The sequence below is a fragment of the Lates calcarifer genome, linkage group LG18 (assembly GCF_001640805.2).
Source record: "Lates calcarifer isolate ASB-BC8 linkage group LG18, TLL_Latcal_v3, whole genome shotgun sequence".
Taxonomy (NCBI): Eukaryota; Metazoa; Chordata; class Actinopteri; family Centropomidae; genus Lates; species Lates calcarifer.
In genome coordinates, this window is record NC_066850.1 from 9,906,496 (window position 1) to 9,920,543 (window position 14,048).

The following is a 14,048-nucleotide window of genomic DNA, read 5'->3' on the forward strand; positions in this document are numbered from 1 at the left end:
GGGTAAAGAGCTTCCCGACTTACTAAACTGACATAATTAAAACTGCACTATGTAGCTTCATGCCTATCATATGGGAGGGGATGAATGTTCGAATAATTGCAACCTCATCTACCAGAGATCCTGTGACAGTAAGAACTGGACACCATGTGCTTCTGTGTGCCAGCCTAGCTATTCTGTGATGCTTTACACCAGAGAGGCAGGAGAAGAGAACATAATGTTGGTCCAGCTTTCACTGCACAGCCCAGACACAGATATTTAGGAGTCAGTTTGCTTTTCATTTTCAAGTTTCAATTTGAATTCTGTCCAACAGGCAACTACTTCGGGCTAAAAGGGAAAATATATGAAATCAAGTTTGATAGATTTATCTGTTTTGTGTGAAAAGGTTTCCGATGGCAGCTTGAAATACAGTGTATCAGCGAGATAAAAATCAGAGTTCTAAGATTCAGATCTCTGTCTGATTTCTGCCTTTAGAAAGTAGTAAAAGCCTTCCTACCAGTCTGCCACCAGTGGTCCAGGACAGGAACCCCAAAGCTCCTCTTTGCCCACTGCAGCGTCTCCACATCACATCGCTCTCCTGCCAAGAATAATGACCGCAAACTGCAAGGACAGAGAGCATATCTGTCAATCACCTTTAGGAAACATGACACATCTATTCCCCCTCAGGAATGGTCTGGATAAGTCAAAATCTGTGCAGTACAAAATGCACTTGTTAAGTTTCTTACCAAGTGTGGGCGTTCATATGCTCAAATCTTTTTGAAAGCCCTTAATTTAAGATTTCTTGAAGAATTCGACACCGTCAACAAAATGGTGACATCAGAAATGCACTACTTTATGTATAATTTATCTCAATTGGCCTGCAGCAAATTCTAGCTATTTAGTGTGGAGTATAAGCTTCATGGATTGGGCCATCTCTGAGCACTCAAACACTGTTTCTATCCATGAGTGGTGCAGACTATGAGCTTGTGATTTACCTCTCTGCTTGAAGTGTTCTGCAAATTGGCACCACCCTCTGTTTCACTGTCCCTGCACTAGCTGTGACTGAGACATCCTTTCCATTGCCTCAGACAACGTTAAGCAGATAGTTTTCGCCATGCTCACTGACTAAAGAATCTTTGTGTCCTGCCTGCCTGTGATGGGTTCCCTCCTCACAGCCACATTTATCAGCGCGGTAGAGGTGAATCCTTGTTTGTGTTCAGCACCATCTCCACGGGAGTCTCAAAGGCCTTACCTTAAATGTCATGGAAGAAAACACAAAATTTCACTTTTCCCTGCCTCTGAAACGTGCATGCATTTTACTCATATCAAAGGCATTTTAAGTTGTATGTTCATTATAAGTCTTCCAGTAATAAACAGTCTTGGTGAGGCTAAGCTGCTCTCTTTTCCACAAGAAGATTCTACCCTCTAGATGGCCTCTCAGTCAATATTGATGAGACCCTGAATCATTGAGTACCTGGAGACAACAAATTCTTGCAAAGACATCTGAATTTGTCAAATTTGACCCTCCCTTACTAGTCCCTCCTTGTTGGAGCATTAGTTTCCTCCTAGTTTGGACAATGCTACTCCCCAGCTTCATGAAACCCTCCCTCCATGCCCCACAAGTGACCCAAAACACTGCACTTTCTATCTTCAGCCTCCCCAGTTTCTCCCCCATCATTCTCTTCCAAACTCCCTCTGACAGCTGCCCATGGCTACTCATACCTAATTCAAAACACTGCTGGTTTGCTCACTATAAGGCTGTGAGGAGAACCATAACCCCCTCTAAGTCCAGGCCACAGTGCAGCTGCAGATACCAGCCTGATCACTACATTTTCCCACAAATGACTGCTGCTCATCACTCAACGGTCTCAACCCTCCGCAGTGGCGAAATGACCTTCCAGCTCCAATCAAACTTGAAGTCACATTTTATCTTTCGTAAAAGGCAAGAAAAATGTCATCATGTCATTCTCTCCCCACTGAATCATATCTTTTCCATTCCTGCTCTCTCCCTGGATAATATTCGATTCTCTTTTCAAAAGTGCTACTCTCAAACTTGATTGTCGTGTAGTCTCAGGGATATTATGTAGCCTGGTTTCTCTGGTTCTCTGTTAACACTGTGTCTCCTGAACATCAGCTATACCTCCATAAAAACAGAGAATTCGTGTAAACAAGCAGACAATCAAAGTGTTCTGACACTGCCTATCACTGCACAGATGTCACTCAAGGATGCCAGACAATAAATAACACATTACTCCGTCCCATGACGAGGACATATCTCACATCATGTACATGTCGTTTAGTTTTAAATATGGTTTAAGTTTTCTTTCAACTAATCATGCCCAGTATTCCTCTTTATCATTTTAAGTCTTCTCCACAGCTGTAGCCACACAAATGTAGCTGAAGGCTGTGTAGTTGTGTTCTAACTGTGACTTCATTTACCATGATCAATTGAGATTGGTGAAAAATTATATTTCATAAAGATTACAACGATAATTCTGGGCTTTGTATTTTTTTTTTTTTTTGAGTCAATCACCTGCTTGTTATAAATTTGATTCAATTGGCATTAAATGCATTTTACATTGATAGCAGTGCTTATGGTCACATGTGGTAATGGAGGGGCACTACTTGTCTGAGACTTGGCTCTGACCTTGCTCTCTCTTGCTCTGTATTTGTGTTGGCTGAAGAATTTTAAGATTATATGATTCATAATAACAGATTTAAAGATAAACAGCTTTAGGCAGATGGTGAGACTACATCAAATATGTAATGAGTGAGTCAAGGGCCATAATGAATCCCCTGCATGAACAATGTACCTCCATTCAGTTGTCAGATACATTCAGCCCTGGAGGAAATGAGCCAAATAACATGTGGAATAAATGAGTGATTCTCTCACACTGTTCTGGCAGTGACATTATGTTCTAGCTAAACCCCCCACTACAATCCCTGTACTTATTAAAAAGCAATATAGATTCTCTGTGGTATTCATATTTTTGTAGGAGTTCAATGGAAGTACAAGTTTGGATTCACTGTGACCTCAGAAATAGTAGTGGAGGGGCGACCGTTTGGCTGCTGCTCAAGCTCAGGGACACTGCACTGAGTCAGTAAAGGTCAGTATAAACATCCGGAGAAAAGTACTGAAGAAAGCCTACGCTTCCTTTTCTGAAATCATTCTCTAAGAATCACAGGACAATGTATAAAATCTTTGTGATGGTTATGTGCAAGTTATTTCAGATTATACCTACATGCCATGAAGGTATAATACTGATATTTTTCACATCGCAGCAATTTGTCAGTTATTCACAGCTTTGTTCAAATTAAAATACCTCCCTACATCTTATATACAGCTTTCATTTTGTGTTTACTGACTGAATGTAGGATGATAATTATCTGTGCTAAGCAACATCTGTTTCAAAACAAACTTTTTCACACCATAAAGCATGAGGACAAGCAAAGTCCATATTTAAACCAACAAATGTGCCACCTGTTATGTTTGTGGCTTCCACTATAGATTATTGGTTAAAGCAAATGTAGCAAATGTACACATTACTGATGCAGTGCTATAAAACAAATTAAGAACAGATGTTAATAGTAAAAACCAAATATTCTCTCTCAGTGTTAACACTCTCCAATCAGGGGCCACAACATGTTTAACAGTAAAGAACATTTCTATTTGTAGTTGCTAGTTTGTAAAGATAAAGACACACTAATCTCTAAACTATGTCCTCGGACTGAGCTAATAAAGCTAAAACATCTTACTCTTGGTGGTTAAGGTTATCCACACGATGACCTTTTGTCACATGTTGCAAGTCGAGAAAATGCTAGTATGCTTTAAGCGGATTTGAGCAAAGGTGAATATAGCTGAAGTGGGTGGCAGTGATATTTTCTACACAGATGGAGATTTACTCACCCAAACTAATGTATGAACCCAAAAAGAGAGTGTGCGATCTGTTATGTGTTAGTGCACAGGGGTGGAAATGCATCTAAATCATGTGATGAGTAAATTAGGGAATACCCTGGTCTATTCTTGTGAGTTTAATTCCACCTTTAACAGCACCAGCCTCAACTGTGCACCAAAAAAAAGAACTATGAAGTGAAGTCATGCACTTTGTCACTTGTTTATAAGTGAAGCTCTGGGCATTTAGTTAGTTCTTTTGTCTTTAAAACACTACTGACAGAATCCCTGCCCCTTTGTCATGCTATATTTATGCAGAGCACTGCTGCCATCACCGCTTTCGACAGCCTGGCAGCCAGACTCTCAATGTAGTTTTTACTTCCACAGTGACGAGTTATATAGCTCAAGCACACTGACAAGGGTCCAGGGCTATTACAGTTGAGCGGGCCCTAGAGGGAGTAACTGTCTCACACTGTCAATAAAGCCCAGACAGGGTATTTCGGCTGTATCAAATTATCATTTGAGATCTCTCTAGCATGAAATTATGTGTTTGATAATAAAGTTGAGAGAGTTTTCCAAAAGATTTTACAACTTCCATCAACACTATTTTAATTAAAAGCAACACTATTAGTATTGACATAAACTTCTATGTAATACAGGAAGTAGCAAATTGCAGACTAGATATGGATTCACTAAGCAGTACTGCCAAGAATACTATATGCTTGGATACATTTTTCATATGAATCAATACACACAGACTCTGATTCTGAGCTTCTAAATGCTAAACCTAAACCTCTAAACCTCTTTTTGGAACAGTAAAATTGAAAGTACATATCATAAGTTATAGTGAAAGGTTTGACCAGACATTGAACCGCCGTACGCTAAAATGAAACCATGTTTCACTGCTTTGTATTGCTGTCTCTGTGTCACGGTGACATGTTTTGCTCAGCGCCAAAAGGAAATGTAGTAATCTTTCACCAGCCTGCCTCCTCCAAGGGGAAAAGACACATTAAGAACAAGAAAGTCTACACAGAAACAGCAAGTCGCTCAAATGACTGATTGTGGCAGTTTCACAACGGAGAGGATAAATGCTAACAATATTTGAGGCAAAAATATTGTAGAAAATAATCTGTCTGCAAGAACAGCATTCAAAAAAGGTGCTATGCATTCAATGCAGAGAACAACCGAAGATCGTCAAATTCAGCACACAATACCAGAGTTACTGAATGATTCACTGGGGCCATAGGTCATCTGCACTCAGAATTGCTTTATGATTGTGCGCTTAGAGGCATTTTCAGACTGCTGAACAGAATGAAAGTGGTGAATTGACACCACAACCCCTGAGGTCTAAGTTTCTCTGTACTCCACCAAACAATTAACAGTTGTGATAATCTCAGCAAGTATTTGACTCTCTGGGCCAAACTAATACCGTGAAAACTGTTTGTTTTTAAGTCTGAGCAACAGACGACCTTTACCTGAACAATGAGACAGCAGCCGGGGAAACAAGTTTGCACAGTATGACTTAATACAGGTGGACTGCAGTGACCTGCCATTGTTTGTTATCCATCCTGATTAACACCCAAGTGGTTCGAGCTAAGGGTACAGACTGTGAGCAAAGGAGGTGGAAGAGGGCTGTGCATCAACAGATGGTCCGAGACTAACGAGAGGTTGGGCAGGCTGTGCAGACCACTATCAGCCAGGACACACTTTAACACATCTTTCCTGACTTTTCCTGAACTGAAGTCATACTGTAGTTGGAAGTTTAAGTCTACACAAACTTCTCTTCACTGTTCTCATGTGGTTTCTCAAAAGCACAACAGATTATCATTGTGTCTCAGTTCCTACATCAGGAAATGGTCAAGATATGGAAATGGGTGGCTGTAGCTGCAGATTTTACTTGAAGTTTCATTTTGTCACATGTTATGTACCATTTCAAATAAGCTATTCTTGTCTCTCTTGCTGCTTCTTAGTACTCTTAAGTACTAGTTTGGCTCGATTGACATTTGATGGTGTTTTTAAATCTCTCTTAGGGCTATCAATCGCATTCATTCACAATTAGTTAATTAATTTTAAAAAAAATCAATTAATTGTTTAGCCTATAAAATGTTAGAGGACAAAGTAAAATGTCCATCCCAGTGTTCCACATGCCACAGTGAGCAAATTGCTTGCTTTTGTCCAACCAACAGTCCAAAGATATTCAATTCATTTGTCTGAAGAGAGAAAAGCATGAAATTCTCAGTCCATTAATTAACTAATATTTCCAGTAGGAATCTCCTTGGCACAATATGAAAAGCATTCCTTCACGTACTCTAATTACTGTCAAGCAATTTGTTTAGTATTAGTTCTAGGGGATTTGCTTGCTGTGTGAAGTGTTGCTGTCTACCTGGACAGGGGGTATTTTTTCCCAACCTCAGCTTGGGGGTCCTGCTGGCGAATGGCTCGGATGGCAGTGGGTGCTGTGAACATGGAGGAGGCTCTGTGTTCAGACAGTACACGGAAGAATGCTCCAGGGTCTGGGGTCCCTACAGGTTTACCCTGTAAACAGACCGCACAGCCACAGCTGGTTAGTTCACAAACTCTGCAGGCATATAAATCACAGGACAGACTGCCTTCAGAGTGAATAGCAGACACACTGATTATTGTGGTATCTCAAAAACATTACAGCAAGATTCCCACAATGTTCTATAGAACAAATTCACTTCAACTGTGAACTACAATACATGAATATTCACAGAACAGCTGTTTAAAATGGAGAGGCACACTGGAAGGCTGCCTTCAAGACAGATGGGTCCAGAAATCCATGGACTAGAAAACACAGTTGTGCTATAGGTGTATTGTTTGTCTAGAAGAAAAGATATAGACAAAAGAAGCCTGCGGGCAAATGTCTTTGACAGCAATTTCTACTGTGTTTCTTGGATTCAACTAGCCTGTCCCAACAGCAAGAAGACAACTGCACACGAATGAGAATGGTAAACAGCAGCAGTGAGTTCTGGCTGTCATTTTTGCTCTGGTTAAATATTTGTGTATTGATCAGAGGGAAGACAAAAGATTGGCAGCATCATGCCTGAAGACAAAGAGGCTGCTAAAACAAAAGCTAGGTGAGACAACCAGCGTGGCTGGAGTCAAACATTGATTTAAAGACGGCAGACTAATTAATTGCCCAGCAGTGCTGTTTCCTGCCAATGAGAGAAAATCGAGTGCTAATGTAATGAGTGTCCCTCAACATAAGAAATACACTGTAAGACACAAACCTAAAAATCGACAACCTGACACACATCCCTCTTAGCCCTGATCTACAGGTTCTGTTAAATGCTAATAACCATCTACATAACAAGTGGCCTGCATACAGGCTGTACTCCATTACCCAATGGGCAGTGGACAAAGCCAAATTACCTGTAATAATCAGATGCATCAATATCAACAGGCTGTTCAAAACACACATTCATGCAGAAAATACTTCATTAAAGCTTCATTATTCCTTCACCAATCTTTTTCACAAGAGCTGTGCTGCATAACAATGCTATGACTCAGCAGAGGGTCTGTATCTTCAAGGTTTAAACTGATACAGCTGGGTAGTTGCTTATGTTGTGATGTTAACATTTAAATACTGCTTCAGCACTACTGAAAAAGACTCAAATCAATAGAATTCTTTCACCAACTGTATTCTGCATGACAGTGGAGCAGAGCTGCCAGAGTCAAACATGGCAACAGGGTTCACCACATCTTGAACTGAGTCCAAGGCCACATAAACTGGAGTCATTAACCAAATATGGACATATTCAGCCTGCAGGGCCAACAAAACCAGATACCCAGCTGATACTGTAACCTGACATGTTCAGCTTTGTAAGTTATACAACTCATGTTTTATTGCACATATCTGGCATTTGCTGCTGTTTGCAATACTGCAGTAGTTCTTTTTAGATACTAAATCTTGTCTACAGGAACGTACCTCATAGAGAACTGTGCTGTTACCATGGAGCAGAGGACCATAGCAGATATATGAATGGCCGACCACCCAGCCTAGGTCTGACGCTGCCCACCAAACCTGCAAATGGTTCAGAGAGACATGTACAAAGTCACCTGGATACAAGGACACATGTCCTTAATTTCTTCTGCAGCTTTCAATGCTAAAAATCTAAAACACCTGTAGTAGCTGTAAGCACTATGAATGTAAATTAAAATGCATATTTTGTATAAATGAATGTAAAAAACAAGTAAAATGTACTAATTAAAGAACTTGTTATACTACAGATAACATAAATATTGCATAGTGATCCTCTTTCAAGTGGAGAACAATTGATCTCTTTGCTGACTGCATGCTCTTTGTTCTCAAGTGCACCACCAGCTCAAAAGAGGATGCTTTATTGTCTTACATCTCCAGGACTGAGTCCATAAATATTTGACATGGTCCATTTCAGCATCACAGCATAGCCTGCAGTGTCTCGCACAACACCCTGGGGGACAAGATAAGAAAAACATCAGACTAGTGACAGGAATTGCACTAGGCAAAGAGGCAGAGGTTTAATATCAATCTAAACACAGCCACTCACCCCTGCTGTACAGAAGGGGAGAGTACTTTCTTTTCAAACAAATGCTTCTCAAACCAATTCCAGTTTACAGCTTTTATTAGTTAATGGTGCTGTATAAACATTTTTGCACAAGATGGCGCGTCTTCAAGTCCTTGTGTCAACAATTAGAGTTTTTTTTCTCAGTTATGGTCTCCCTAAAGCCATAACTGAGAAATTCACAGAAGCTCACAAAGAAGAAAGCTGGCAATAACAGCACTATTTAGCTCAGGAACTAGCCAGCAGGTGGATATTTTATATCATCTGTTGGCCAAAGACAAAATGATGCTATTTGAAAGGAGCCAAGGTTTTTCCATTTGAAAGTGCCTGCAGGCAGTTCCTCCTGCATGAGCTCCAGCTCCTGCTGTGGAAATGCTCCGTCTTATTTATGTCATGGTGATGGTGTTTAGATCGAGCTTGGATTGTTTTGCAGAGTCAAAGAGCAGAGGAGTCACGCAAAAGCTCCAACCAGAACTGACAGCATTTATACAAACAGGGCCAACAGTAAATCCTCTAGCTTGTCTTTGTGAGAATGTATGTTTACATGATGACTGTGTGTCTATGAATGAGGTATTGATTTTCATTTTCCCCTGCTGCTGATCACATCTCTGAAATGTCAGTACCTTTGGTGTCCCAGTGGTCCCAGAGGTATAGAGGACATAGAGGGGATGGTTGGAGGGAACAGAAACACAGTCGTGTGCCTGAGCGGTGGCCATCTCTTCCTCCCAGTCCAGACTCAACTCTAGACTCATTGATACTTTCTCCTAAAACAAGAAAAATTTGAAACATATTCTTATTTACATTCAAATTACACTACAACAAAGGAAACTGGTTTTAAAAAAAAAAGACTGAAAGATTGTTACTGCTCTACAGCTCCAAATTTCATCTATGAGTTATTGATAACATCCACTGACTCAGGTGGTTAGGTTTGTGGGTTTCACAAAGGTTTTTTTTTTTCCCTCCCTCCCGGTTTTGGTCAAAGAGACATTCAAACTCACACTTCACTCTCCTTACAAGTGACTTGGGAACATAAATTCTTATTTCAGGTTCAGTAAATACATATTTTACACCGTTATATAATATTTCTACGCTAGATGTTTCTGTTGAGACTCCCATCTGTCATTATAATCTCTTGTAGTCACCAACAGAGGTCATTTCGGGTCATAGTTTAAGACCCTTACATTTACTGTGGCCGACATCTGTCTCATGTCAAGTCTTTGAGAATCTCTTTGATACTTTAATTTCATTAACATTTAATCATCCCGGGAGGCTGAGGGAAAGTCCTGGTCATTTCTTTCTCTGGTCCTCAGAAAATGAGCTCAAACCTAAGACAGCATTCAATATCACACAGATTTTTGAGGCAGAGCACAGACATCCCATAAAACCTTCAGTTTTCTGAAATGCATCTTCTTCTTTTTTTTACTCACTAAAGCCAAGCCAGAGCAAGTGTTGGCTGATTTAACAAGGATTTCATGTTAGAGGCTGTGTTCAGAAAACCACAGCCTCATGCTTACTGAACGCAGGATATAATAAAGCAGCTGCAACTTTCATAGTGGTGCTTCAGATTATTTTAAGGGGCTTACTTTCCAGTGAATTTCCTGTGAAAACTATCTCACCAAGTTCACTGACAACAGTCTTATGTCCACCATGTATGTCCTCCAAATATTCTGCTACACTCTAACGGCAATCTCTTCATTTTCCAGAGGAAGCACTGATAGGATAGGAGATGCCAAATCAGATAAAATAACTTATGTAATGTTCATTTAAGAGTGCAACAAAGCCACAGTGCATAACTGATGACAAAACTGAACATAGACATGGAGGTCAGACAAAACAAAAATCAAACAAACTGTTGTCAAACTGTGCAATCAAGTTTCAGAACAATTTCCCCAATCCCAAACTTCAGAATCCTGTGTCTAAGCAAAGAATTATTCTACACCTATGACAGGCACCCACCTCCATCCTTCAGCTGCACACATACAAGACATATTTTTCACTCTGTCTCTTCTAATCAAACCAGCTATACATCATTTCATCATTTGATTCAGAGGCAGGATTTGTTATACTATCATACCATTCATATACATTTGGCCAATTCCAGGCAATAATCCTTTAAAATCCTAGGCTTTAGATTCAGATGAATGATTAAATGCTCTCTTATAGGTTAAAAACTGCAGCCCTCCAGCCCTGGTAAATCCATTTTCTCCTAACAGTAGCTACACCGTGACCAAACTAATCAGCTTTACATATGGCTGCCATATTTCAGATGCATTTGCATTCTATCACACAACCTGCAGGTTTAGAGATGACACCACATGCTTTGTGCTTCTTACCATGTTCGGCCTGTTGTAGATGAGGACTTTAGAGGGCCTGTGAGAGCTCATCTCCAAGGCTTTCTCCACCAGAGGGATGTACTCCACTCTTCTGCCTGGCTCGATGCCAAATGAGGCTGTAACCATCAGCTTGGGCTGAAAAACACAAAGATCAAGTGAGCTGATTGTGTTAAACGTCAAGAACTTACAGCATATTTTTTAGAGCTGTAATAGAAACAGTAGCCAGTGCTTCCATCACACTGGTGCATTTTCAACAGGGCATTAGTGGTATGATTGTGTTGCCTGTGGCAGCTCGCCAGTGTTGAGTCAAATGCAGTTCACAGAAGCCTTTTAACATGCATGTGATATTAATTCCATAATAAATATCAGGCACCACACGCCTGAGGTGTTCCTAGAGTGTAAAAAGCATTTCCTGTAACTTTTTAGATTTTAAGGTTTAAGGCACATACTAAAATAAGCCACAACTCTGAGGCAGATGGCCTCTAAATGCAACACACTCAGTCACTGTTTGCTCATTTTGCCATAAAGCCTGTCATATGACATTGAAATGTCTGTGACAATGCTGAATAAGGATCATTCACTCAAAACAGTTGTTCAAGTAGCTCGCAGGAATACTTAATAATACTGTATTTTTTACAATCAAATAAATACATCACTCAACGGAGATCATTATCATCAGAAACATTCCCTGACAAAATGTCAGGCTGGTCCATTTATCCTTCTGCTGCCCTGCTTAAAAAATCTCAGTGCATATGGCTTTGGCATAGTTCTCAAGTGTATGGTTGTGAAAAGAGAAGGCAAGCCAAGTGCTTTCCACTCTGAATGATTCATTCTGAGCTTAACGAAACAAAGAAGCCTCAGGCACCACTCGCTTTCAGTGTTTCAGATATTTTCCAAGATTAATTGGCACACAATACTAAAAGTGCAAGAAAATGTGAATTAGAAAATTATTGGTTGCAGCAGTGCTATTGCCCTGGTTGACCCCATGCATAAAAGGAAAAAGCTACCATACGTGCCATTCCTTAGTTTTTAGTGAGAAGCAAGAATACTGGAGTAAGAGTGACAATGAATTAATGAAGACATTGTAGTCATGTTATCATGGCTCAAGAGAAAATCAATCTCAACCACAGAGTAAATAATGACATTTTCTAACCTTGGCATGATTGATGCGGACAGAGAGCTCTTTAGAAGCAAAGCCGCCAAAGATGAGGCTGTGCGGGGCACCGATTCGTGCACAGGCCAGCATGGTGAACATGGCCTGGGGCACCATTGGCATGTAGATAACCACCAGATCTCCTTTGCGTACCCCATTCTTCACTAGGACTCCTGCTAACCTGGACACCTGGATCAACACACAGAGGAGGCACTGAAGAGAACTGAGCATCAACATGCATTTTGGCTTAATTCACACTGCAGTCTTTCAAATATCTACTTAAAACCTTTATAGATAATTGTTCATGTAAATTTACCTTCAAATGGACACAATCTGGCAATTGAAAGAACTGAACACCTTTGTGTAAATCAAATTCAATTCAATCAAATTAAATGTATTTTTGCTTTGGGGGCTAAGACCAATAAAAAGCTATAGCTACACTTCCTCTCATTTAGAGCACATTTCAATTACAGTGCATGCAACTGAATCTTGATTGAACTGAAGCATCTGCCCAAATGTAAATGAAGTTAATTATTTCCTTTCTCTCTGTTATTATGTTTTGCACTATTCTATGCTAATGTTGAATGATCCAGCTGCCACAGCAGAATAACTTGGCCAACTTTCTCAGCTGAAGGATGGAAAGTAAATTTACTGTCATTGCAAGACCTGAACAATGCGACTCCATGCAGCAGCTCTTTGTGCCGTTATGTTCTGTGACTTCTGTCAAAATACTATTTACCTGGTCCTGAAGTTCTCTGAAAGTGATGATCTGTTTAGTTCCAGTCACTGGGCTGTCATAAATGATGGCAGGCTGCTCTCCACGGCCGCTCTCCACATGGCGATCCACAGCATTGTAGCACATGTTCAGCTTCCCTCCAATAAACCTGAAATTGACAAACATAAACAACAACACTGTTCAACATTAAACATGAAAAATATTCATATTTTCAAACATATGAATAGATACAGTGAGGTTCTAAAAACAGGAATACATTTTTTGTCAACAAAATATAACATCACATGCCAACACCTCTATCAACACATCACTAAAAATATATTCTGAAGTGTGTATTTGTGGCTGGTAGGATTCTTTCATTATACTTAAAATTGGAGCATCAACTTGATGAAATCAATTCAAGCAAAAACATATGCAGATGCTCTCACCAGCAGCACACAGCAAATCAATGCACTTGGTAAGGTGACAGTTTCAGCTCATTCTGTTGCTGTGCATATGGTTAAAGAGCAGGAGGCAGGTTGACCAGATGGTGTCTGGGCTCTGCTGTTTTGGAAGCCAGAGAGACAGGAAGACAGGGTGGCTGTGTCCTTCATTTTAACATGACTGTACCAAATTCAGGTAGTTCTGGCTTTCCTGATATGGTGGAACTGACAGCCCCATCCACCAAATAAAAAGAAAAGAAACTTTCATTTTCAAATCTTTCCCAGTGCAGGAGGATGTGTGGGGGGTGTCATGCATTTTAACAATGATTCTTTTCCAAACAACATCAGTCAAGTACAGACATTTCAAGTATCACAGCCAAACAGTACTTTTATCCATCTTGTAAACATCCTACAATTCACTTTATCATCAAATGTTAGGACTTTTCAGCCATTTTCAAGTAACATTTGCACAAATGTAAGACACAGTTCCGTTTTCGGTAGCCAATTAGTGCCTCTCACAAAATGTTGTACCGTTAGCTAGCGTTAGCTAACAAAGATAAACACAAGGCCAGCTCGGGGGGGCAGGTTGTTTCACTTACCGCCATTCGAGGAAAATTCATACATCATTACAAAGTCTTCTACCCAGAAGGAAGCAAAGGAAAAACAAATCAAATGTTAAACGTTTGCGACGCATTTGCTCGGCCCATTAGCTTAACTTCAAATAGCCAAGATGGTGGTCGGTAGTGACGTGGTTATCTCTTTGCTCGTCATGTTCTCGTCACCGAAACTAATTAGCTGTTAGGTTTCCGGTATTCACATAGATAGACTGCATTAATCTACATCATTTACATTTAATTCACATTTTCAATTACTGTACTAAGTTACATACACATGTACTAACTACAAATCGACATAAGTCAATAATAATAAACATTATGTGCGGCAGCGGTGATCACTTTTAGCCCAGTTAT

General features: G+C 40.1%; 1 protein-coding gene across 3 annotated transcripts in view; it reads right to left on the bottom strand.

Moving 5' to 3' along the window:
• Window positions 1–14,048, bottom strand: part of acss3 (acyl-CoA synthetase short chain family member 3) — a 70,670-nt gene that overhangs the window by 18,851 nt on the left and 37,771 nt on the right. For 2 of the 3 annotated variants that reach the window (XM_051077550.1, XM_018661870.2), the window contains exons 2-9: window positions 12,659–12,803; window positions 11,920–12,108; window positions 10,767–10,901; window positions 9,057–9,197; window positions 8,242–8,322; window positions 7,818–7,913; window positions 6,252–6,403; window positions 494–597 (exon numbers count right to left, since the gene is read on the bottom strand). In XM_051077550.1, coding sequence (XP_050933507.1) covers window positions 494–597; window positions 6,252–6,403; window positions 7,818–7,913; window positions 8,242–8,322; window positions 9,057–9,197; window positions 10,767–10,901; window positions 11,920–12,108; window positions 12,659–12,803 — 1,043 coding nt within the window. Of the gene's footprint in view, window positions 1–493; window positions 598–6,251; window positions 6,404–7,817; window positions 7,914–8,241; window positions 8,323–9,056; window positions 9,198–10,766; window positions 10,902–11,919; window positions 12,109–12,658; window positions 12,804–13,676; window positions 13,839–14,048 lie in introns of those variants that run through there. The other variant, XM_018661880.2, reaches the window with a different exon arrangement.